This window comes from Haemorhous mexicanus, unplaced genomic scaffold, assembly GCF_027477595.1.
Source record: "Haemorhous mexicanus isolate bHaeMex1 unplaced genomic scaffold, bHaeMex1.pri scaffold_209_ctg1, whole genome shotgun sequence".
NCBI lineage: Eukaryota > Metazoa > Chordata > Aves > Passeriformes > Fringillidae > Haemorhous > Haemorhous mexicanus.
The window spans coordinates 7,654-35,016 of NW_026776036.1; the positions used below are offsets into that span (position 1 = coordinate 7,654).

Below are 27,363 nucleotides of genomic sequence, written 5' to 3' on the forward strand. Positions count from 1 at the left end.
AATTCCCATTTTTCCCCATTTTATTCCCATTTTCCTGGGAAAAATTCCTTTTTTCCACAAAAAATCCCCAATTTTTTTGTACCGATCCCCATTTCCCCAGGAAAATTCCCATTTTTCCAGTTCACATCCCCAACTCTGACTGGAATTTCCCATTTGTTCCCATTTTTTCCCCACTTTTCCCCATTTTTTCCCATTTTCCCCTGTTTTTCCCGCCCGTGGCGGGGTTACCTTGGCCCAGTGGGGTCTCCCGCCGTGCCGGCGCATGATCCCCTCGTAGAGCAGCCAATAGCGGCCCCGCGGCGCCTCCCGCCCGTACGGCCTGGCCCAGACAGGGATCCACCGTGGGAATCAGGGATCCGCCCCGGGATCCACCCCCGGGATCCACCCCCGGGATCCACCCCCACCACCCCCAGGATCAGCCAATAGCGGCCCCGCGGCGCCTCCCTCCCGTACGGCCTGGCCCAGACAGGGATCCACCGCGGGAATCAGGGATCCGCTCGGGGATCCACCCCCGGGATCCATCCCCGGGATCCACCCCCCCAGGATCAGCCAATAGCGGCCCCGCGGCGCCTCCCGCCCGTACGGCCTGGCCCAGACAGGGATCCACCGCGGGAATCAGGGATCCGCTCCGGGATCCACCCCGGGATCCACCCCCGGGATCCACACACCCCCCCCCCCCCCAGGATCAGCCAATAGCGGCCCTGCGGCGCCTCCCGCCCGTACGGCCTGGCCCAGACAGGGATCCACCGCAGGAATCAGGGATCCGCCCCGGGATCCACCCCCGGGATCCACCCGCACCCCCCCCAGGATCAGCCAATAGCGGCCCCGCGGCGCCTCCCGCCCGTACGGCCTGGCCCAGACAGGGATCCACCGCGGGAATCAGGGATCCGCCCCGGGATCCACCCCCGGGATCCACCCGCACCCCCCCCAGGATCAGCCAATAGCGGCCCCGCGGCGCCTCCCGCCCGTACGGCCTGGCCCAGACAGGGATCCACCGCGGGAATCAGGGATCCGCCCCGGGATCCACCCCCGGGATCCACCCCTGGGATCCACCCCCACCCCCCCCAGGATCAGCCAATAGCGGCCCCGCGGCGCCTCCCGCCTGTACGGCCTGGCCCAGACAGGGATCTACCACTGGATTCAGGGATCCGCTCCGGGGGATCCACCCCCGGGATCCACCCCGGGATCCACCCCCGGGATCCACCCCGGGATCCACCCCCACCCCCCCCAGGATCAGCCAATAGCGGCCCCGCGGCGCCTCCCGCCCGTACGGCCTGGCCCAGACAGGGATCCACTGCGGGAATCAGGGATCCGCCCCGGGATCCACCCCCGGGATCCACCCCCGGGATCCACCCCCGGGATCCACCCCCACCCCCCCCCAGGATCAGCCAATAGCGGCCCGTACGGCCTGCCGGGGAGGGATCGGGAATCAGAGCGGGGATCCACCCCTGGGATCCACCCCGGGATCCAGCCCCGGGAATTTGGGATCCCGGGACTGGGAATCGGCTGGATCCACGGCCAGGATCCACCCCTGGGATCAACCACAGGGATTCGGGTTCCCAGGAGTGGCAGTCAGCCAGATCCAGCCCCGGGATCCACCCCTGGGATCCCCTCTGGGAATTCGGGGTCCTGGGAGCGGGAATCAGCCGGATCCACCCCTGGGATCCACCCCCCGTGAGATCAGCCAATAGCGGCCCCGCGGCACCTCCCGCCCCTACGGCCTGAGGGAGACACGGGGATCGGGAATGATCACATCGGGGATCCACTGCTGGGATCCAGCCTGGCATCCAGCCCCGGGAATTGGGGATCCCAGGATTGGGGACCTGCTGGATCCACCCGGGGAAATCCCCCACCCCACCCCGGGATCCACTCCGTGATTTCGGGATCAGAGGAGGGGGATCAGGAATCAGCCAGGATCCACTCCCGGGAGCTCTGCCAGGATCCACTCTGGGATCCACTCCTGGGATCCAGCCCCAGGAATTGGGGATCCCAGGGGTGGATCCCAGGGCCGGATCTGGCTGATTCCCACTCCTGGCTTCCCAAATTCCTGGGGTGGATCCTGGGAGCGGATCCCAGGGCTGGATCTATCTGATTCCCATTCCCGGGTTCCCAAATTCCCGGAGCAGATCCCAGGGCTGGGGCCTGGGGGCGGATCCAGGGGTGGATCCCGGGGCCGGATCCGTCTGATTCCCACTCCTGAGTTCTCAGATTCCCGGGTTGGATCCCGAGGGTGGGTCCGTCCAATTCCCACTCCCAAGTTTCCAGATTCCCGGGGAGGATCCCGAGGGTGGATCCTGGGATCTGAGACACCCCCCCCCCCCACCTGTACATGATGTAGCAGTGGATCCCAGAGTGGATTCCGGGGGTGGATCTGGGGGTGGATCCCCGGGCCGGATCCGTCTGATTCCCACTCCTGAGTTCTCAGATTCCTGGGAGTGGATCCCGAGGGTGGGTCCGTCCAATTCCCACTCCCAAGTTTCCAGATTCCCGGGGCGGATCCCGGGATCTGGGACACACCCCCTCCCACCGTACATGACGACGTTGATGTAGCAGTGGATCCCAGAGTGGATTCCAGGGGTGGATCTGGGGGTGGATCCCGGGGCCGGATCCGTCTGATTCCCACTCCTGAGTTCTCAGATTCCCGGGTTGGATCCCGAGGGTGGGTCTGTCCAATTCCCACTCCCAAGTTTCCAGATTCCCGGGGCGGATCCCGGGATCTGGGACACCCCCCCCCCCCCCCCACCGTACATGACGACGTTGATGTAGCAGTGGATCCCAGAGTGGATTCCAGGGGTGGATCCGGGGGTGGATCCTGGGGCCGGATCCGTCCAATTCCCGCTCCCGAGTTCCCAAATTCCTGCGAGTGGATCCCGGGGCCGGATCCGTCCAATTGCCACTCCCAGGTTCCCAGATTCCCGGGGCGGATCCCTCGGGTGGATCCCGGGATCTGGGACCCCCCACCTGTACATGATGACGTTGATGTAGCAGCTGTCGCGCCGGAAGCAGGGGCTCAGCGGGATCTCGTCGCGCCGGCAGAAGCGGATCTCCACCGGGAAGTGGGCGCCGATCCCGGGATCCCGATCCAGCGCCGCCTTCAGCTCCAGCAGCGCCGCCCGCGTGCTCCCGCTGATCCCGGGGCGGGGGGGAGAGAAAAAAAACCACCCCGGAATCGATCCCCGCCCCGGGAACGCTCCGGAATGTTCCGGAATGTTCCTCCCGTGGGGTTTGGAATGGGAGGGGTTTGGGATCCAGGACTGGGATCTGCAGGGATCTCCAGCCCCTGGAGTTCTGGGAATGTTCTGGAATGTTCTTCCCGTGGGATTGCACAGGGTTTGGGATCCGGGATTTGGGATCTGGAGGGATCTCCATGGAAAGATTCCCGGTGGGAATGGTGAACCCACTCCAGATCCCTTTTTCCATGGATTTGTTCCTCATCCAGGGAATTCTGGGATTGAAAAGATCCCAAAAATTGGATGGGACAAGGAATGGGTTTGGGATCCTGGAGCTGGGATCTGGAGGGATCCCGGTGCCCAGATTCCCAATGGGAATGGTGAACCCATGGCAGATCCCTCTTCCCATGGGTTTGGGATCTGCAGGGATCTCCCGCCCATGGAATTCTGGGAATGTTCTGGAATGTTCCTCCCGTGGGATCACACGGGGTTTGGAATCCAGGAGTTGGGATCTGGAGAGATCCCCATGCCCAGATTCCTGGTGGGAAATGTGAACCCCACGGCAGATCCCTCTCCCCACGGGTTTGGGATCTGCAGGGATCTCCAGCCCATGGAAATCCTGGAATGTTCTGGAATGTTCCTCCCATGGGATCACACAGGGTTTGGAATGGGGTGGGTTTGGGATCCCAGGGTTGGGATCTGCAGGGATCCCCAGGGAACTATTCCCGGTGGGAATGGTGACCCCATGGCAGATCCCTCTTCCCATGGGAATGTTCCTCATCCAGGGAATTCTGGGATTGAGAAGATCCCAGGAAAGGAACGGGATCCAGGAATTCCCATGGGGATGGTCCGATCCTGGACTGGGATCTGGGAATTCCCGTGGGAATGGACTGGGATCCGGGAATTCCCTTGGGATTGGCCCAATCCTGGACTGGGATCCGGGAATTCCCATGGGGATGGTCCGATCCTGGACTGGGATCCGGGAATTCCCTTGGGATTGGCCCAATCCTGGACTGGGATCCGGGAATTCCTTTGGGATTGGCCCAATCCTGGACTGGGATCTGGGAATTCCCTTGGGATTGGCCCAATCCTGGACTGGGATCCGGGAATTCCCACGGGAATGGACAGGGATTTGGGAATTCCCATGGAAAAGGAGCGGGATTTGGGAATTCCATGGGAATGGGCACAATCCTGGATTGGGATCTCAGAATTCCCACAGGAAAGAAGCAGGATTCGGGGATGGGCCCAGTCCTGGACTGGGATCAGGGAATTCCCATGGGAATGGACCAGGATTTGGGAATTACCTTGGGGATGGGCCAATCCTGGAGTGGGATTTGGAAATTCCCATGGAAAAGGACTGGGATTTGGGAATTCCCACGGAAATTCAGCAGGGATTCGGGAATTCCATGGGGATGGTCCAGTCCTGGACTGGGATCTGGGAATTTCCATGGGAATGGACTGAGATTTGGGAATTCCCACGGGAACGGAGCGGGAATTTGGGAATTCCATGGGGATGGGCCAGTCCTAGGCTGGGATTTGGGAATTCCCATGGAAAAGGACCAAGATCTGGGAATTTCCTTGGGAATGGCCCAATCCTGGACTGAAATCCAGGAATTTCCTTGGGGATGGACTGGGATCATGGAATTTCCTTGGGAAAGGACCGGGATTTGGGAGTCACTTGGGAATGGCCCAATCCTGGATTGGGATCTGGGAATTCCCATGAAAATGGACTGGGATCATGGAATTACTTGGGGATGGCTCAATCCTGGACTGGGATCAGGGAATTCCCTCGGGAATGAACTGGGAATTGGGATTTCCATGGAAAACGAGCGGGATTTGGGAATAACATGGGGATGGCCCAGTCCTGGACTGGGATCTGGGAATTCCCATGGGAATTCAGCAGGGATTCCATGGGGATGGCCCAGTCCTGGACTGGGATTTGGGGATTCCATGGGGATGGCCCAGTCCTGGAGTGGGATTTGGGGATTCCCCCGGGGATTTGGGGATTCCATGGGGATGGCCCAGCCCTGGACTGGGATTTGGGAATTCCCCCGGGGATTTGGGGATTCCATGAGGATGGCCCAGTCCTGGAGTGGGATTTGGGAATTCCCACGGGGATTTGGGGATTCCATGGGGATGGCCCAGTCCTGGACTGGGATTTGGGAATTCCCACGGGAATTCCCATGGGGATTTGGGAATTCCATGGGGATGGCCCAGCCCTGGACAGGGATTTGGGGATTCCCACGGGAATTCCCTGGGGATTTGGGGATTCCATGGGGATGGCTCAGCCCTGGCCTGGGATTTGGGAATTCCCATGGGGACATCCCAGTCCTGGACTGGGATTTGGGGATTCCCATGGGAATTCCCATGGGGATTTGGGGATTACATGGGGATGGCCCAGCCCTGGAGTGGGATTTGGGAATTCCCACGGGGATTTGGGGATTCCATGGGGATGGCCCAGCCCTGGACTGGGATTTGGGAATTCCCATGGGGATTTGGGGATTACATGGGGATGGCCCAGTCCTGGACGTGCTGGCGGAAGCGGCACTCGTAGTTGAGGACGCGGTGGCTGCGGTCGACGTTCTCCGAGCGGGAGCTGAAGAGGAGCCGGAAGAAGACGCGGTTGATCCAAACCACCAGGCTCGGAAAGAAGGAGCTGCCAGGAGGGGAAAAAACCGGGAATTCAGCCCCGGAACCGCTTCCCAAAAATCCACCGAGGGCAGGGAAAGATTCCGAGGTTTCCTTGGAGGCTCTCAGGAATCTGGGGAATTGGTTGGGAATTCCTTCCCAGATTGCATTGCTCCGGTTTTCCCAGGGAATTCTCAGCCTGGGTTTGGATCCAGCCCCATCCCGGCTCCTCCTTGAGAAGGGATTTTGGGAATTCCCTGGGAATTTGGGGCTGCACTTTTCTTTTCCATCCCCAAATTCCGTCAAAATCCCTCAGGATGGATCCTGGATCCCAGAATCCTGGACAGGATCCATGGATTTTCAATCCCATCCCGGTTCCTTTTCAGGAAGGAATTTTGGGAATTCCCTGGGAATTCGGGACTCCACTTCTCTTTCCCATCCCCAAATTCCATTAAAATCCCTCGGGATGGATCCTGGATCCCAGAATCCTGGACGGGATCCATGGATTTTCAATCCCATCCCATCCCATCCTGGTTCCTTTTCAGGAAGGAATTTTGGGAATTCCCTGGGAATTCGGGACTCCACTTCTCTTTTCCATCCCCAAATTCCATTAAAATCCCTCGGGATGGATCCTGGATCCCAGAATCCTGGAATTCTTTGGATGGGATCCATGGATTTTCAATCCCATCCCGGTTCCCCTCCAGGAAGGAATTTTGGGAATTCCCTGGGAATTTGGGACTCCACTTCTCTTTTCCATCTCCAAATTCCATCAAAATCCCTTGGGATGGATCCTGGATCCCAGAATCCTGGACAGGATCCATGGATTTTCAATCCCATCCCATCCCATCCTGGTTCTGCTCCAGGAAGGAATTTTGGGAATTCCCTGGGAATTCGGGACTCCACTTCTCTTTCCCATCCCCAAATTCCATCAAAATCCCTCAGAATGGATCCTGGATCCAGAATCCTGGAATTCTTTGGATGGGATCCATGGATTTTCAATCCCATCCCGGTTCCTTTTCAGGAAGGAATTTTGGGAATTCCCTGGGAATTCGGGACTCCACTTCTCTTTCCCATCCCCAAATTCCATCAAAATCCCTCGGGATGGATCCTGGATCCCAGAATCCTGGACGGGATCCATGGATTTTCAATCCCATCCCATCCCATCCTAGTTCTGCTCCAGGAAGGAATTTTGGGAATTCCCTGGGAATTCAGGACTCCACTTCTCTTTCCCATCCCCAGATTCCATCAAAATCCCTCGGGATGGATCCTGGATCCCAGAATCCTGGAATTCTTTGGATGGGATCCATGGATTTTCAATCCCATCCCGGTTCCCCTCCAGGAAGGAATTTTGGTAATTCCCTGGGAATTCGGGACTCCACTTCTCTTTCCCATCCCCAAATTCCATCAAAATCCCTCGGGATGGATCCTGGATCCCAGAATCCTGGACGGGATCCATGGATTTTCAATCCCATCCCATCCCATCCTAGTTCTGCTCCAGGAAGGAATTTTGGGAATTCCCTGGGAATTCAGGACTCCACTTCTCTTTCCCATCCCCAGATTCCATCAAAATCCCTCGGGATGGATCCTGGATCCAGAATCCTGGAATTCTTTGGATGGGATCCATGGATTTTCAATCCCATCCCGGTTCCTTTTCAGGAAGGAATTTTGGGAATTCCCTGGGAATTCGGGACTCCACTTCTCTTTCCCATCCCCAAATTCCATCAAAATCCCTCGGGATGGATCCTGGATCCCAGAATCCTGGACGGGATCCATGGATTTTCAATCCCATCCCATCCCATCCTGGTTCTGCTCCAGGAAGGAATTTTGGGAATTCCCTGGGAATTCAGGACTCCACTTCTCTTTCCCATCCCCAAATTCCGTCAAAATCCCTCGGGATGGATCCTGAATGTCCTGGATCTCAGAATCCCAGAAATCTTTGGATCCACGGACCTCCAATCCCATCCCATTCCAATCCCGACACCTCCCATGATCCCAAATCTTTCCAAGATTTCCTTGGACACTCCCAGGGATTCTCTGGGAATTCCAGCCCAGCCAGGAATTCCATCCCTATATTCCATTCTCCCCCTTTTTTTTTTTGGAGGGAATACGCTTGGATCCCTTGACAGAATTCCAAGATTTCCCAAAATCCGTCTTTTCCCTAAAATCCCTCATTTCCAAATCCTCTGGATCCTTTCAGATCCCGATTCTCGGGACATTCCCACACCCAAATCCATCCCCAAAAATTCTCCTCGGCTCCCACATTCCCAGCTCGGGACAAGGGTTGGAAATTTTTTTGGAATTTCAAATCCACGAAATTCCAGACACGCATCAAGGCTGGGAGAATCCTTGGATTCGGCTTTTCCAGCCCAAAAAATTCCATGAATCCATGAAATTTGTGCCTTGGGCAAATTCCTGGATTTGGTTTTCCAGCCCCAAAAAATTCCATGAATCCATGAAATTTGTGTCTTGGGAAAATTCCTGGATTTGGAATTTCCAGCCCCAAAAAATTTCATTAATCCAAGAAACTTGTGCCTTGGGAAAATTCCTGGATTTGGTTTTTCCAGCCGGAAAAAATTCCATGAATCCACAAAATTCAGGACATGGAAAAAAATCCCAGCTTTGGATTTTCCAGCCCCCCAAAATTCCATGAATCCACGAAATTCGGGGCTGGGAAAATTCCTGGATTTGTTTTTTCCAGCTGGAAAAAATTCCGGGATTTCTGTGGACACCAGAGGGCAGCGAAGCCGCAGGCGGGAATCCCATCCCTGGAAAAGCTGCAATTCCCAAAATTCCTCTTTTCCCGGGGATAGGAATGATCCCTAAAAAATCCCAAAAAAATCCCAGCACGGGGAGGAAATCGGGATAAAACCAGGCTTGGGAAATCCTGATCCCAACCCTGATCCCAATCCTGATCCTGGTCCCAGTCCCGATCCCAGTCCCAACCCTGATCCCAATCCTAATCCGGATAGCAACCCCCATCCCGATCCTGATCCTAATCCTGATCCCAATCCTGATCCCAGTCCTGATCCCAATCCCAACCCCGATCCCAACCCCAAATCCAATCCTGATCCAAATCCCAATTCCAATCCTGATCCCAATCCTGACCCCAATGATCCCAATCCCAATCCCAAACCTGATCCCAATCTCAACCCTGATCCCAACCCCAATCCCAACCCCATCCCAACCCCAATTCCAATCCTGATCCCAATCCTGACCCCAATGATCCCGATCCCAATCCTGATCCCAGTCCGGATCCCGATCCCAATCCCAATCCCAATCCCGATCCAAATCTCAATCCTCATCCCAATCCTAATCCTGATCCCGATATTGATCCCGATCCCATCTCAATACTGATCCCAGTCCCGATCCCAATCCCAATCCTGATCCCGATCCCAGTCTCAATACCAACGCTCCCGATCCTGGCCCCAATCCTAATCCCAATCCCGATCCTGATTCCAACCCCAATCCCCATGCCGATCCCATTCCCGATCCCAATCCTGATCCCAATCTTGATCTTTATCCCAATCCCGATGCCAATCCCAATCCCGATCCTGATCCCAGTCCTGATCCCGATCCTGATCCCATTCCCCAGCCCAACCCCAATCCCAATCCTGACCCAAATCCCAAAACCAAACCCCAATCCCAATCCCAATTGCAATGATCCCAATCCCCATCCCGATCCCAAACCTGATCCCAATCCCAAATCCCATCCCGATCCTGATCCCAATCCCAATCTTGATGGCAATCCCGATCTTGATCCTTATCCCAATCCCGATCTCAATCCCAATCCCAATCCCAAACCCCATCCTCATCCCAATCCCAAATCCCGATTTTGGTCCCAATCCTGATCCTGATCCTGATCCCAATCCCAATCCCAAACCTCGATCCCGATCCCAATTGCAATGATCCCAATCCCAATCCCAATCCCGATCCCGATCCCGATCCTGATCCCGATCCCAATCCCAAATCCCAATTTTGGTCCCAATCCTGATCCTGATCCTGATCCCATTCCCAATCCCAATCCCAAACCCCGTCCTGATCCCAATTGCAATGATCCCAATCCCAATCCCAGTCCCGATCCTGATCCCGATCCCAATCCCAAATCCCAATTTTGGTCCCAATCCTGATCCTGATCCTGATCCCATTCCCAATCCCAATCCCAAACCCCGTCCTGATCCCAATCCCAGTCCCAATCTCGATCCCAATCCCAACCCCAATCCCAACCCCAGTCCCAGTCCCAATCCCAATTCCAATCCCGATCCCAAACCCGATCCCGACCCCAAACCCGATCCCGCTGATCCCGTCCTTTTCCCAGGGTTCCATCACTTTCCAGGATAAACTGGTCAGGATTTGGGATTGGGAATTTGGGATTTGGGGTTCAGGAATTTGGGATTTTTGGAGTTTGGGGTTTGGAGTTTGGGAATTTGGGATTTGGGATTTGGGGTTTGGGGGATTTGACTTTTGAATTTTTGGGATTTTTGGGATTTGGGTGCTGAAATTTGGGATTTGGGGGATTTTTGGAGTTCAGGGATTTGGATGTTGAGGATTTTTGGGATTTTGGGAACTTTTGGGATTTGGGAGTTGGGATTCGGGATTTTTGGGATTTGGGATCTGGGGTTTGGAGGATTTGGGATTTTTGTGATTTTTCTGAATTTTCAGGATTTTGGGGATTTGGGACTTGGAATTTGTGGTTTGGACTTGGGGATTTTTGGGATTTTTTGGATTTGGGGTTTTGAGGATTTGGGAATTTTGGGGTTTTTCATTTTTTTAAATTTCCGGGATTTTTGGGATTTGGGAGCTGGAATTTGGGATTTGGGATTTTTGAGATTTGGAATTTGGAGTTTGAGGATTTTTGGGATTTTTGGAACTTTTGGGATGTTTGGGCGTTGGGATTTTTGAGATTTGGGATTTTTGGGATTTTTGGGATTTTTGGGATTTGGAATTTGGAGTTTGAGGATTTGGGATTTTTGTGATTTTTCTGAATTTTCAGGATTTTTGGGGATTTGGGACTTGGAATCTGGGGTTTGGACTTTGGGATTTTTGGGATTTGGGGGATTTTTGGGATTGTGGGGACTTTTGGGATTTGGGAGTTGGGATTTGGGATTTGAAAATTGGGATTTTTGGGATTTGGGGTATAGGGGACTTGGGATTTTTGAGATTTGGGATTTTTGGGATTTGGGATTTTGGGATTTGGAATTTGGGGTTTGGAGGATTCAGGATTTTTGTGATTTTTCTGAATTTTCAGGATTTTTGGGGATTTGGGGGATTTTTGGGATTTGGGATTTTAGGGTTTTTCCTACCTGATCCAGAGCAGGAATTCCAGGAGATGATATCCCACGGCGTAATCCCAAAACCAGCTGGAGGAGGAGCTGGGAGGCTGCAAATCCCACGGGAAAACCACGGAATTTCAGGAATTCCAGGAATTTCAGGAATACCAGGGATTTCAGGGATTGGGAAAAGTGGGAATGGAGGGGCAGGATCCACCTGGCAGAGGGGGGTTGGAGAATCCCGGGATCCCAAAATTCCAAATTTTCCGTGGTGGGGCAAAACCCAGAGCTCCCAAAAAATTCCCAGAGCCCGTTCCCAAAATCTTGGAATTCCAACCCAAAAATCTACCCCTGAAATTGCCAGATCTTGGGAATTCCTAGGATTTTTCAGGATCCGTTCCCAAAATCCCGGAATTCCCACCCAAAAATCCACTCCTGTCATTGCTGGGAGCTCAGAAATTCCCAGAATTTTTTGGGATCAATTTCCAAATTCCTGGAATTCCTCAAATCCTGGAATTCCTGCATAAAATCCACCCCTGGAATTGCCGGGATCTCAGGAATTCCCAGGAATTTTGGGGGATCCATTCCCAAAAATCCACCCCTGGCATTGCCGGGAGCTCAGAAATTCCCGGGATTTTTTGGGATCCATTCCCAAGCTCTCAGAATTCCTGGGAATTTTTCAGGATCCATTCCCAAAATCCTGGAATTCCCACCCAAAATCCACCCCTGGAATTGCCAAGAACATGGAAATTCCCAGGATTTTTTTGGATCCATTCCCAAAATCTTGGAATTCCCAAAATCTTGAAATTCCTGCATAAAATCCACACCTAGAATTGCTGGGAGCTCGGAAATTCCCAAGATTTTTTGGGATCCACTCCCAAAAATCCATCCCTGGATTTGCCGGGATCTTGGAAATTCCCATGATTTTTCGGGATCCATTCCCAAAGTCCTGGAATTCCCAGGAAGTTTTTGAGACCCATTCCTGAAATCCTGGAATTCCAGCCCAAAATCCACCCCTGGAATTGCCAGATCTCAGGAATTCCCAGGAATTTTTCGGGATCCATTTCCAAAATCCTGGAATTCCTCAAATCCTGGAATTCCTGCATAAAATCCACCCCTGGAATTGCCGGGATCTCAGGAATTCCCAGGAATTTTGGGGGATCCCTTCCCAGAAATCCACCCCTGGCATTGCCGGGAGCTCAGAAATTCCCGGGATTTTTTGGGATCCATTCCCCAAACTCCTGGAATTCCCAAAATCCTGGGATTCCCAAAATCTTGGAATTCCCACCCAAACTCCACTCCCTGGCATTGCTGGATCTTGGAAAATTCCTGGAATTTTTTCAGAATCCATTCCCCAAACTCCTGGAATTCCCACCCCAAATCCACCCCTGGCATTGCCGGGATGTCTGAAATTCCCCGGATTTTTCGGGATCCATTCCCAAGCTCTCAGAATTCCGGGGAATTTTTCGGGATCCATTCCCAAATCCTGGAACTCCCAAAATCCTGGAATTCCTGCATAAAATCCACACCTGGAATTGCCGGGATCTCCGAAATTCCTGGGATTTTTTCAGAATCCATTCCCAAACTCCTGAAATTCCCACCCCAAATCCACCCCTGGCATTGCCGGGATCTCGGAACTCCCAGGGATTTTTCGGGATCCATTCCCAAGCTCCCAGAATTCCCGGGAATTTTTCGGGATCCATTCCCCAAATCCTGGAATTCCCACCCAAACTCCACTCCCTGGCATTGCTGGATCTTGGAAAATTCCTGGAATTTTTTCCGATTCCATTCCCCAAATCCTGAAATTCCCACCCTAAATCCACCCCTGGCATTGCTGGGAGCTCAGAAATTCCCGGGATTTTTTGGGATCCAAGCTCCCGGAATTCCGGGGAATTTTTCGGGATCCATTCCCCAAATCCTGGAATTCCCACCCAAACTCCACTCCCTGGCATTGCCGGGAACTCGGAAATTCCTGGAATTTTTTCAGAATCCATTCCCAAACTCCTGAAATTCCCACCCCAAATCCACCCCTGGCATTGCCGGGAGCTCAGAAATTCCTGGGATTTTTCGGGATCCATTCCCAAGCTCCCGGAATTCCCGGGAATTTTTCGGGATCCATTCCCCAAATCCTGGAATTCCCACCCAAACTCCACTCCCTGGCATTGCCGGGAACTCGGAAATTCCTGGAATTTTTTCAGAATCCATTCCCAAACTCCTGAAATTCCAACCCCAAATCCACCCCGGCATTGCCGGGAGCTCAGAAATTCCCGGGATTTTTTGGGATCCCTTCCCAAGCTCCTGGAATTCCCGGGAATTTGTTGGGAATGCCTGCCTGCTCAGTGGGGTCCTGGTAGATGACGCGGACGTTCTCGGTGTGCGGGAACCAGAGGAAGCGGAAATATTGGGAATTCTGCAGGTGCTCCTCCAGCCCGTCCAGGACCTGGGAAATGGGGAAGGGCCAAAGTTATTCCTGGTTTTCCAGAGTGGGAATGTTGGGAATGATGGGGGATGGGGAGAGAGCCCGAAATTTGGGATCTGGTGGGAATTCGGGTTGGGATCCAGTGGGAATGGGGATCGAGTCCAACAGGAGATTGAACAGGAAAGATTCCCAGGAAAAATTCCCAGAAAAAATTCCAAGGGAAAATTCCCAGGAAAAATTCCAAGGGAAAATTCCCAGGAAATATTCCCAAGAAATTATTTCCAGGAAATATTCCCAGAAAATTATTCCCAGAAAATATTCCCCCCAAAAAAGATGCCCAGGAAATAATTCCCAGGAAAAATTCCCAATAAATATTCCCAGAAAATTATTCCCACAAAATATTTCCAGGAAATATTTCCAGGAAAAATTCCCACAAAATATTTCCAGGAAATTATTCCCAGGAAATATTCCCAGGAAAAATTCCCAGGAATTATTCCCCAGAAATTATTCCAAATAAATATTCCCAGGAAATTATTCCCAGAAAATATTCCCAAGAAATATTCCCATAAAATATTTCCAGGAAAAATTCCCAGGAAAAATTCCCAAGACATTATTCCAAAGAAATATTCCCATAAAATATTTCCAGGAAAAATTCCCAAGAAATTATTCCAAAGAAATATTCTCATAAAATATTTCCAGGAAAAATTCCAAGGGAAAATTCCCAGGAAATATTCCCAAGAAATTATTCCCAGGAAATTATTCCCAGAAAATTATTCCCAGAAAATATTCCCCCCAAAAAAAGACGCCCAGGAAATAATTCCCAGGAAAAATTCCCAATAAATATTCCAAGGAAATTATTCCCACAAAATATTTCCAGGAAATATTTCCAGGAAATATTCCCAGGAAAAAATTCCCCGAAATTATTCCCAAGAAATTATTCCCAGGAAATCATTCCCAGGAATTATTCCCCAGAAATTATTCCAAATAAATTTTCCCAGGAAATTATTCCCAGAAAATATTCCCAAGAAATATTCCCATAAAATATTTCCAGGAAAAATTCCAAGGAAAAATTCCCACAAAATTATTCCCAGAATTTATTCCCAGAAAATATTCCCAAGAAAAATTCCCATAAAATATTTCCAGGAAAAAATTCCAAGGGAAAATTCCCAGGAAATATTCCCAAGAAATTATTTCCAGGAAACTATTCCCATGAAATATTCCCAGGATTTATTTCCAGGAAATATTCCCGGGAAATCATTCCCAGGAAAAATTCCCAGAAAATATTCAGAAGAAATATTCCCAAGAATTAATTCCAGGATTTATTCCCAGAAAATATTCCCAGGAAATTATTCCCAATAAATATTCCTAATAAATATTTCCATGAAATTATTCCCAAGAAATTATTCCCAGGAAATTATTCCCAGGATTTATTCCCAGAAAATATTCCCAGGAATTATTCCCAAGAAAATATTCCCAAGAAATTATTCCCAGAAAATATTCCCAAAAAAAGATATGCAGAAAATATTTCCAGGAAATATTCCCAAGAAATTATTCCCAGGAAATATTCCCAAGAAATTATTCCCAAGAAATATTACCAAGAAATCTTTCCCAGGAAATCATTCCCAGAAAATATTCCCAGAAAATATTCCTAGGAAAATTCTTCCAGGAAAATAATCTTCAAAAAGATGCCCAGGAAATTATTCCCAGAATATATTCCCCCAAAAAAGATGCCCAGGAAATCATTCCCAGGAAAAATTCCCAATAAATATTCCCAGGAAATTATTCCCAGAAAATATTCCCAGGAAATTATTCCCAGGAAATATTCCCAATAAAGATGCCGAGGAAATCAATCCCAGGAAAATTTCCCATGAATTATTCCCAGGACATTTGGGAATTCCTGGGAATTCCCGACTCCATTTCTTTTTTCCATCCCCCAATTCCATAAAAATCCCTGGGGATGGAACCTGGATCCCAAAATCCCAAAATTCCTCCCCTGGGATTCCCAGACCTTCCATCCCACCCCACTCCAACCCCAAAATCCTGGAATTTTCCAACCTTTCCTGGGATTCTCTGGGAATTCCAGCCTGGCCAGGAATCCCCAAATCCTGTTTTCCAGGGAATTCCCGGGATCTTTTCCATTTTTCCTGGATCCTTTCCCAACCCTTTCCCTGGATCCCCTCCCACTTTTCCTGCCTCTCCCTGTGGATCCATTCCAACATTCCCAAACCCTTTCCCACTTTTCCCCCCTCTTCCAACCCCTTCCCCCCATCCATTCCCACATTTCCCATCCTCTCCCACATTCCCAAAATCCTTTCCCACATTTTCCTAAAGTCCTTTCCCACTTTTCCTCCATCCTCCAGGATTTCCCCTCCATCTTTTCCCCCATTCCCTGGATCCTCTCCCCCATTCCCTGGATCCTCTCCCCCATTCCCTGGATCCTCTCCCCCATTCCCAAATCCTCTCCCCCATTCCCTGGATCCTCTCCCCCATTCCCTGGATCCTCTCCCCCATTCCCGGATCCTCTCCCCCATTCCCTGGATCCTCTCCCCCATTCCCTGGATCCTCTCCCCGATTCCCAAACCCTCTCCCCCATTCCCTGGATCCTCTCCCCCATTCCCTGGATCCTTTCCCCCATTCCCAGCCCCTCTCCCCCATTCCCGGATCCTCTCCCCCATTCCCTGGATCCTCTCCCCCATTCCCAAAATCCTCTCCCCCATTCCCTGGATCCTCTCCCCCATTCCCAAACCCTCTCCCCCATTCCCTGGATCCTCTCTCCCATTCCCTGGATCCTCTCCCCCATTCCCAGGATCCTCTCCCCCATTCCCTGGATCCTCTCCCCCATTCCCAAACCCACTCCCCCATTCCCAAACCCTCTCCCCCATTCCCTGGATCCTCTCCCCCATTCCCTGGATCCTCTCCCCCATTCCCTGGATCCTCTCCCCCATTCCCTGGACCCTCTCCCACATTCCCTGGATCCTCTCCCCCATTCCCTGGACCCTCTCCCCCATTCCCTGGATCCTCTCCCCCATTCCCTGGACCCTCTCCCCCATTCCCTGGACCCTCTCCCCCATTCCCTGGATCCTCTCCCCCATTCCCAAAATCCTCTCCCCCATTCCCAAACCCTCTCCCCCATTCCCTGGATCCTCTCCCCCCATTCCCTGGATCCTCTCCCCCATTCCCTGGATCCTCTCCCCCAGTCCCTGGATCCTCTCCCCCATTCCCGGGATCCTCTCCCCCATTCCCTGGACCCTCTCCCACATTCCCTGGATCCTCTCCCCCATTCCCTGGACCCGCTCCCCCTTTCCCTGGATCCTCTCCCCCATTCCCTGGATCCTCTCCCCCATTCCCGGATCCTCTCCCCCATTCCCTGGATCCTCTCCCCCATTCCCTGGATCCTCTCCCCCATTCCCTGGATCCTCTCCCCCATTCCCTGGATCCTCTCCCCCATTCCCTGGATCCTCTCCCCCATTCCCAAACCCTTTCCCACTTTTCCCCCCTCCCCCAGCCCCTCCCCCCACCCCTCCCCACCTTTCCCACCCCCTCCCCCACTCCCCCCACCCCTCCCCCATTCCCTGCACCTCTCCCCCTCCCTCCCCTCCCCCACTCCCGGCGGGTCCGTTCCGGAATTTTCCCCAAGGGCAGCGCTCGCCATTCCCAGATTTCCCCGGGAGCCGGGAATTGACCTTGGCCGGGAGCAGCTTTTGATTCCCGGCTTTCCATCGGCGGCCGAGCCCGGCCGGAGCCTTTGAGGGATAATTCGGGATCGGCACCGGGATAAATCGGGATCGGGATCGGGGGGGGGGGAGGGAGCGGCCCCAGAGTCCTTGGGATGGATTCGCCTCCCCCGACCTCCCCCGGGACACTCTCAGGGAGCCGGGAAAATCCTCTGGGAATGCAGCCCCCGCCCGAATTCCTGCCCACATCCCGATTTTCTGGGAATTATCCCCATTCCCTGCCTGGGGCTGGATCCAGCCCCATCCCGACTCATCCTGGAGAAGGAATTTTGGGAATTCTCTGGGAATTTGGGACTCTGCTTCCCTTCTCCATCCCAAATCCCATAAGAATCCCTCGGGATGGATCCTGAGTGTCCTCATTCCCAGAATCCCGGAATGGTTTGGGATGGGACCCACGGATTCCTGGGATTTTCCAGCCTTTCCTGGGATGCTCTCAGGGATCCAGGGAAATCCTCTGGGAATGCAGCCCCCACGGGAATTCCTGCCCACATCCCGATTTTCTGGGAATTATCCCCATTCCCTGCCTGGGGCTAGATCCAGCCCCATCCTGATTCATCCTTGGGATGGAATTTTGGGAAATCGCGACTCCATTTCCCTTTTCCATCCCAGAATTCCATAAAAACTCCCTCGGGATGGATCCTGAGTGTCCTGGATCCCAGAATCCCGGAATGGTTTGGGATGGGACCCATGGATTCCTGGGATTTTCCAGCCTTTCCTTGGATCCTCTCAGGGAGCCAGGGAAATCCTCTGGGAATTGCAGTCTGGCCCAGAATTCCTGCCCAAATCCCATTTACCTGGGAATTATCCCCATTCCCTGCCTGGCTTTGGATCCAGCCCCATCCAGATTCCTCTCTGGGAAGGAATTTTGGGAATTCCCTGGGAATTGGGGACCCCTGACAGGGTCTCCCTTCCCTTCCCCATCCCAGAATTCCATAAAGATCCCACAGGATGGATCCTGAGTGTGCTGGATCCCAGAATCCCGGAATGGTTTGGGATGGGATCCATGGAGCTTCAATCCCATCCCTTTCCCACCGCATGATCCAAGATTGCTCCAGCCTTTCCTTGGGCACTCCCAGGGATCCAGAAAAATCCAATAACCAATAACCCATAACCAATAACCGATAATCAATAACCGACATCGGCGCGCTCCCAAAATTCCTTCTCCAGGAGGAATCGGGATGGGGCTGGATCCAGCCCCAGGCAGGGAATGGGGATAATTCCCAGAAAATCGGGATTTGGGCAGGAATTCTGGGCCGGGCTGCATTCCCAGAGGATTTCCCTGGATCCCTGAGAGGATCCAAGGAAAGGCTGGAAAATCCCAGGAATCCATGGGTCCCATCCCAAACCATTCCGGGATTTTGGAATTAAGGACACTCAGGATCCATCCCGAGGGGGTTTTTATGGAATTTGGGGATGGAAAAGAGAAATGTAGTCGGAAATTCCCAAAATTCCATCCCAAGGATGAATCAGGATGGGGCTGGATCCAGCCCCAGGCAGGGAATGGGGATAATTCCCAGAAAAGTGGGATGTGGGCAGGAATTCGGGCGGGGGCTGCATTCCCAGAGGATTTTCCCGGCTCCCTGAGAGTGTCCCGGGGGAGGTCGGGGGAGGCGAGTCCATCCCAAGGACTCCGGGGCCGCTCCCTCCCCTCCCCCCGATCCCGATCCCGATTTATCCCGGTGCCGATCCCGAATTATCCCTCAAAGGCTCCGGCCGGGCTCGGCCGCCGATGGAAAGCCGGGAATCAAAAGCTGCTCCCGGCCAAGGTCAATTCCCGGCTCCCGGGGAAATCTGGGAATGGCGAGCGCTGCCCTTGGGGAAAATTCCGGAATGGATCGGCCGGGAATGGGGGAGGGGAGGGAGGGGGAGAGGAGCAGGGAATGGGGGAGGGGATGCGGGGAGTGGGGGAGGGGTGGGAAAGGTGGGGAGGGGTGGGGGGAGGGGCTGGGGGAGGGGGGAAAGTGGGAAAGGGGTTGGGAATGGGGGAGAGGGTTTGGGAAAGGGGGAGAGGATCCAGGGAATGGGGGAGAGGGTTTGGGAATGGGGGAGAGGATCCAGGGAATGGGGGAGAGGATTTTGGGAATGGGGGAGAGGATCCAGGGAATGGGGGAGAGGATGGAGGGAATGGGGGAGAGGGTCCAGGGAATGGGGGAGAGGGTTTGGGAATGGGGGAGAGGAACCAGGGAATGGGGGAGAGGATCCAGGGAATGGGGGAGAGGATCCAGGGAATGGGGGAGAGGATCCAGGGACTGGGGGAGAGGATCCAGGGAATGGGGGAGAGGATCCAGGGAATGGGGGAGAGGGTTTGGGAATGGGGGAGAGGATCCAGGGAATGGGGGAAAGGATGGAGGGAAAGGGTTGGAACCTGCAGGAAAATGTGGGAAGGGATTTAGGGAATGTGGGAAAGGAATTCGGGAATGTGGGAGAGGATGGAAAATGTGGGAATGGATGGAGGGGAAGGGTTGGGAGAGGTGGGAAAAGTGGGAAAGGGTTTGGGAATGTGGGAGAAGATCCAGGGAATGGGGGAGAGGATGGGGGGAAATCTTGGAGGATGGAGGAAAAGTGGGAAAGGAATTTGGGAATGTGGGAGAGGATGGAAAATGTGGGAAAGGATGGGGAAAGTTGGGAATGGATGGAGGGAACGGGGTTGGGAAATGCAGGAAAAGTGGGAAAGGGGTTTGGGAATGTGGGAAAGGATTTTGGGAATGTGGAACAGGATAGGGGGAAAATCCTGGAGGATGGAGGGAAAAGTGGGAAAGGAATTTGGGAAAAGGTGGGAAAGGAATTCGGGAAGGTTGGGAAGGATGGGAAATGTGGGAATGGATGGAGGGAAGGGATTGGGAGAGGTGGGAAAAGTGGGAAAGAATTTTGGGAATGTGGGAGAAGATCGAGGGAATGGGGGAGAGGATGGGGGGAAATCTTGGAGGATGGAGGGAAAGTGGGAAAGGAATTTGGGAATGTGGGAAAGGATGGGAAAAGTTGGGAATGGATGGAGGGAACAGGGCTGGGAAATGCAGGAAAAGTGGGAAAGGGGTTTGGGAATGTGGGAAAGGATCCAGGGAATGTGGGAAAGGATGGGGGAAAATCCTGGAGGATGGAGGAAAAATGGGAAAGGAATTTGGGAAAAGGTGGGAAAGGAATTCGGGAAGGTTGGGAAGGATGGGAAATGTGGGAATGGATGGAGGGAAAGGGTTGGGAGAGAAGGGAAAAGCGGGAAAGGATTTGGGAATGTGGGAAAAGATCCAGGACATTCTGAGAGTTTCTCTCCATTCCTGAGCAAATTCTGGAGGAAATTCTGGGAATTTTCCTGCATTCCCAAGGAAATTCCAGGATTTTTTTCCCCTCATTCCCAATAAAATTCTGAGTGGGAATTCCCAGAGGTTTTTCCCTCCATCCTGAGGAAATTCCCAGCCAGAATTCCAGGAATTCTTTCTCTCTTGCCCAAGGAAATTCCGAGTGGGAATTCCTAGATTTTTTTTTTCCCCATTCCCAAGGAAATTCCAAGATTTTTTTTCCTGATTCCCTAGAAAATTCCAGGAATTTTTCCCTCATTCCTGAAGAAATTCTGAATTGAAATTCCAGGAATTTTTTCCTCATTCCTGAGCAAATTCTGACTTGAAATTCCGGAATTTTTTATCGAATTCCCGAGGAAATTCCAGGAATTTTTCTCTCATTCCTGAAGAAATTCTGAGCTGAAATTCCAGGAATTTTTAATCGAATTCCCGAGGAAATTCCAGGATTTTTTTTCCTGATTCCCTATAAAATTCGAGGAATTTTTCCCTCATTCCTGAAGAAATTCTGACTTGAAATTCCAGGAATTTTTTCCTCATTCCTGAGCAAATTCTGACTTGAAATTCCAGGAATTTTTTATCGAATTCTCGAGGAAATTCCAAGAATTTTTTTTTCCTGATTCCCGAGAAAATTCCAGGAATATTTTGCTCATTCCTGAAGAAATTCTGAGCTGAAATTCCAGGAATATTTTGCTCATTCCTGAGCAAATTCTGACTTGAAATTCCGGAATTTTTAATCGAATTCCCGAGGAAATTCCAGGAATTTTTTTTTCCTGATTCCAGAGAAAATTCGAGGAATTTTTCTCTCATTCCTGAAGAAATTCTGAGTTGAAATTCCAGGAATTTTTTCCTCATTCCTGAGCAAATTCTGACTTGAAATTCCGGATTTTTTTATCGAATTCTCGAGGAAATTCCAAGAATTTTTTTTTCCTGATTCCCGAGAAAATTCCAGGAATTTTTCTCTCATTCCTGAAGAAATTCTGAGCTGAAATTCCAGGAATATTTTGCTCATTCTCGAGCAAATTCTGACTTGAAATTCCGGAATTTTTTATCGAATTCCTGAGGAAATTCCAAGAATTTTTTTTTCCTGATTCCCGAGAAAATTCCAGGAATTTTTTTCCTCATTCCTGAAGAAATTCTGAGTTGAAATTCCAGGAATTTTTCCCTCATTCCTGAGCAAATTCTGACTTGAAATTCTGGAATTTTTTATCGAATTCCCGAGAAAATTCCAGGAATTTTTCTTTTCCTGATTCCCGAGAAAATTCCAGGAATTTTTTTCCTCATTCCTGAAGATATTCTGAGCTGAAATTCCAGGAATATTTTGCTCATTCTCGAGCAAATTCTGACTTGAAATTCCGGAATTTTTTATCGAATTCCCGAGGAAATTCCGGCATTTTTTCCCGCCGTTCCCAGGGAAATTTCGGGAATGTTGGGAATGTTGGGAATGCTGGGAATTCCCTACCTGGGTGAGGGTGGAGGGGAAGGCGACCTCGCGCAGGCGGAACTGGGGCACGCACTGGAAGGTGACGTCCAGGACCACCCCGAGTGCCCCCAGGTGCAGCCGGGCCGCCCCGAACAGCTCGGCGTTCACCGCCCCGGAACATTCCAGAACCTCCCCCGAGGCCAGCAGCAGCGACAGCGCCACCACCTGGGGACAGGAATTTTTTGGGGATTTTTTTGGGGATTTTTTTTGGGATTTTTTTGAATTTTTTTTTTGAATTTTTTGGGATTTTTTTGGGATTTTTTTGAAATTTATTTGGAATTTTTGGGGGATTTTTGGGGAATATTTCGGAATTTTTGGGGGATCTGTTTAAAATTTTGGGGGAATTTTTTTGGAAATTTTTAAAATTTTTTTCCGGATTTTTAAAATGTTTTTTATATTTTTAAAATTTTTTTTGTGATTTTTAGTTTTTTTTTTTAATTTTGGGGAGTTTTTAGGGGATTTTTGGGATTATTTTTTTGGATTTTTTAAGGAATTTTTAGTAATTTTTGGGGGGTTTTTTAAAAAATTTAAAAAAATTTTTTGGATTTATTTTTGGAATTTTTTTTGTAATTTTTTTATGATTTTTTAAAAATATTTTTGGGTATTTTTGGAAATTTTTTTGTGATTTTTAAATTTTTTTTTAATTTTGGGGGGTTTTTAAAGGGATTTTTTTTAATTTTTGGAAATTTTTTTATTTTTCTGAATTTATTATTTTTAAAATTTTTTGGTGATTCTAAAATTTTTTTTCTGGAAATTTTTTTGGGATTTTTAGGGGATTTTAAAGATTTTTTTTTAAATTAAAAGAAAATTAAAATATTATAGATTTTTTAATTATAAATTTTTTTTCTTTTTAAAATTTTTTTGTAGTTTTTATAATTTTAAAAAAAATTATAGGGGGATTATTTTTTTAATTTTTATTTTTTTTAAATTTTTTTTATTTTTTAAAAATTTCTTTTGAAATTTTTTTGGAATTTTTTTGAATTTTAAAAAAAATTTTAGACTTTTAAAAAATTTTTGTAATTTTTTTCTATTTTTTTAGGGACTGGGAGGAGATTTTTTTTAGGGATTTTTAAAAAAGAAAAAAATTCAATTTTTTGGAATTTTTTTTTAGATTTTTTTTAGATTTTTTGGTTGTTTTTTTTTTTTTTTTTTTTTTTGGGGAAGCCTTTTTTTTGTCTTCCATTATTTTTAGTTTTTTTTTTTTTTTTAATTTTTGGTGGGATTTAAATTTTTTTTTTTTTTTAAATTTTTAAAATTCTTTGGAGATTTTTAAAAATTTTGAACCCCAGCACTCCCAAAGAAACCCAGCCCCAAAATTCCCGGCGTTTCGGTCTGGGATCCCACCTGGGTGGGCAGGATCCCGTGCTGGATCCCGGTGTTGTGGGTCCCGGTGCCGATGACCCCGGCCGCCGTCACCTCGGACACGGCTCCCAGACTGGGGCGGGAACAGCTCGGGTGAGGATTCCCAACCTCGGAGCCCGCCCGGATCCGCTCCTGATCCCACCTGGATCCATTCCTGGATCCTGATCCCACCTGGATCCATTCCTGGATCCTGACCCCACCTGGATCCATTCCTGCTTCCGTTCCTGATCACACCTGGATCCACTCCCATTCCCATTCCCATTCCCATTCCCATTCCCATCCCCATTCCCAATCCCAATCCCAATCCCAATCCCAATCCCAATCCCATTATCCCATTCCCATTCCCAATCCCAATCCCAGTCCCAATCCCAATCCCATTCCCATTATCCCATTCCCATTCCCACTCCCATTCCATTCCCATCCCATTCCCAATCCCATTATCCCAATCCCATAAATCCCATTCTCCCATTATCCCACTATCCCACTATCCCATAAATCCCATTATCCCATCATCCCTTATCCCATTATCCCATTATCCCAATCCCAATCCCATTCCATTCCCATCCCATTCCCAATATCCCAATCCCAATCTTATTCCCATTCCCAACATCCCAACATCCCATTATCCCAATCCCATAAATCCCATTCTCCCATTATCCCACTATCCCATTATCCCATAAATCCCATTATCCCATCATCCCTTATCCCATTATCCCATTCCCAATCCCAATCCCATTCCCCATCCCACTCCCATTCCCACTCCCATTCCCGATTCTGATCCCGATCCCATCCCAATCCCATCTGCATCTCATTCCCAATCCTGTTCCCAAACCCAACCCCATTCCCATCCTGATCCTGAACCCATTCCCATTCCCATTCCCATCCTAATCCCATTCCCATTCCCACCCCCACTCCCATTCCCAATCCTAATCCCATTCCCAATCCCATTCCATTCCCAATCCCATTATCACAATCCCATTCCCAATCCCGTTATCCCATTATCCCATTATCCCACTCCCATTCCCATGATCCCACTATCCCATTATCCCATTATCCCATTCTCCCGTCATCCTCCCGTTATCCCATAACACCATGATCCCATGATCCCACGATCCCACTATCCCATAAATCCCATTACCCCATTATCCCAATCCCATTATTCCCATTATCCCATTATTCCATTATCCCATTATCCCATTATTCCATTATCCCATTATCCCATCCCATTCCCATCCCAATCCCATTCCCACTCCTAATCCCATTATCCCATCCCATCTCATCCCATTCCCATCCCCATCCCCATCCCCATTTCCATCCCAATCCCAGTCCCATTCCACTTCCCATCCCGATTCCCATTCCCATTCCCATCCCCATTCCCAATCTCATCTCATTCCCAATCCCATTCCATTCCCAACTCCAATCCCATCCCCACCCCCATCCCCACCCCCATACCCAATCCCAATCCCAATCCCTATCCCATCCCATCCCATTCCCATTCCCAATCCCATTAAACCATTATCCCATTATCCCAATCCCATTCTCCCATTCTCCCATGATCCCATTATCCCATATCCCATTATTATCCTATACTCCCATCATCCCATGATCCCATTATCCCATCCCATCATCCCAATCCCATTCTCCCATTATTATCCCATTATCATCCCATTATCTCATTCCCAATCCCAATCCCATGATCCCATGATCCCACTCCCATTATCCCATTCCCAATCCCATGATCCCATTATCCCGTGATCCCCTTATCCCATTATCCCAATCCCAAAATCCCAATCCCATTATCCCATTCTCCCATTATCCCATCATCCCATTATTATCCCATTACCCCATCCCATTATCCCTCTATCCCACTATCCCATTCCCATTCCCAATCCCATTATTGTCCCACTATCCCATCATCCCAATCCCATTCTCCCATTCCCATCCCATTCCCACTATCCCATTATCCCAATACCATTCTCCCATTCCCATTCCCATTTCCATCCCCATTCCCAATCCCATCCCCATTCCCAATCCCATTCCCATTCCCAATCCCAATCCCATTCCCATTATCCCATTCCCATTATCCCATTATCCCATTCCCATTATCCCATTATCCCATTCCCATTATCCCATTATCCCACTATCCCATTATCCCATTCCCATTATCCGAATCCCATTATCTCACTATCCCATTATCCCAATCCCATTCCCAATCCCAGTCCCACTATCCCATTATCCCACTATCCCATTATCCCAATCCCATTCCCATTATCCCATTCCCATTATCCCAATCCCATTATCCCACTATCCCATTCTCCCAATCCCATTCTCCCATTATTCTCCCAATCCCAATCCCAATCCCATCCCATTCCCATTCCCAATCCCATCCCATTCCCATTCCCAATCCCATTCCCAATCCCAATCCCATTCCCATTGGCATTCCCACTATCCCATTATCCCAATCCCATTATCCCATTCCCAATCCCATTCCCATCCCATTCCCATTATCCCAATCCCATTATCCCACTAACCCACTATCCCATTATCCCATTATCCCCATCCCATTATCCCACTATCCCATTATCCCATTATCCCATTCTCCCATTATTATGCCAATCCCATTCCCATTCCCATTCCCATTCCCAATCCCACTATCCCATTATCCCATTATCCCAATCCCATTATCCCACTATCCCACTATCCCACTATCCCATTATCCCATTATCCCAATCCCATTATCCCACTATCCCATTCTCCCAATCCCATTCTCCCATTATTATCCCAATCCCAATCCTAATCCCATTCCATTCCCATTCCCAATCCCATTCCCATTCCCATTGGCATTCCCATTATCCCATTATCCCAATCCCATTATCCCATTATCCCAGTCCCAATCCCATTCCCATCCCATTCCCATTATCCCAATCCCATTATACCACTATCCCATTATCCCATTATCCCAATCCCAACCCCATTATCCCACTATCCCATTATCCCATTATCCCAAAATCCCATTATTGCACTATCCCATTATCCCATTATCCCAAAATCCCATTATCGCACTATCCTATTATCCCACTATCCCTCTATCCCATTATCCCATAAATCCCACTATCCCATTCTCCCACTATCCCACTATCCCATTATCCCATTATCCTATAAATCCCATTATCCCACTATCCCATGCTCCCACTATCCCACTATCCCATTATCCCACTATCCCACTATCCCACTATCCCACTATCCCATTATCCCAATCCCATTATCCCATTATCCCATTATCCCATTATCCCAATCCCATTCTCCCATTATTATCCCAATCCCAATCCCTTTCCCATTCCCATTCCCATTCCCATTCCCATTCCCATTCCCATTCCCAATCCCAATCCCACTATCCCATTATCCTAATCCCATTATCCCAATCCCAATCCCACTATCCCATTATCCCATTTACCCCATTACCCCATTTACCCCACTATCCCATTCCCATTATCCCATTATCCCAATCCCATTATCCCATTATCCCATTTACCCCATTATCCCACTACCCCACTACCCCACTATCCCATTCCCAATCCCAATCCCAATCCCAATCCCAATCCCAATCCCAATCCCACAGTTACCCCACCATTCTCCCATCCCTATCCCGTTCTCCCGCTCACTTGGCCAGGGCCATGCCGTGTTTATCCAGCTGGCGGTTCAGCTCCGAGAGCAGAATCCCTGCCTCCACCTTCACCTGCAGCTTCTCCTTGTCCACCTGCGCATCCCAATTCCAACCCCACCCCAAATTTGGGGAGATTTGGGATTTCCTTTCATTTTTGGGTTTTTTTTTTAAATTTTTTGGGGATTTCCGGGGTGTTGTTCCGGAAGGTTCCGGCCCTGACCTGCAGCACGCGGTTGAGGTGGCCCATGTGGATCATGAAGCCGTCGGTGCAGGCGATGTCCGAGGGGGAGTGGCCGCCCCCCACCACCTTCACCCTCTTCCCCCGCTGCCGGGCCAGCTCCAGGAT

The 27,363-nt window shown here is 50.2% G+C and overlaps 1 protein-coding gene across 1 annotated transcript; it reads right to left on the reverse strand.

Moving 5' to 3' along the window:
- Positions 1 to 228: 228 nt before the first annotated feature.
- On the reverse strand, positions 229 to 27,363 carry LOC132322924 (L-gulonolactone oxidase-like; the record flags this gene model as incomplete). Its single annotated transcript, XM_059837669.1, has 9 exons — positions 229 to 319; positions 2,962 to 3,126; positions 5,677 to 5,826; positions 11,099 to 11,175; positions 13,398 to 13,505; positions 21,971 to 22,156; positions 23,336 to 23,426; positions 27,016 to 27,110; positions 27,238 to 27,363. Coding segments are annotated over 9 exons (1,089 nt in total), but the record flags the coding sequence as incomplete, so codon positions are not given.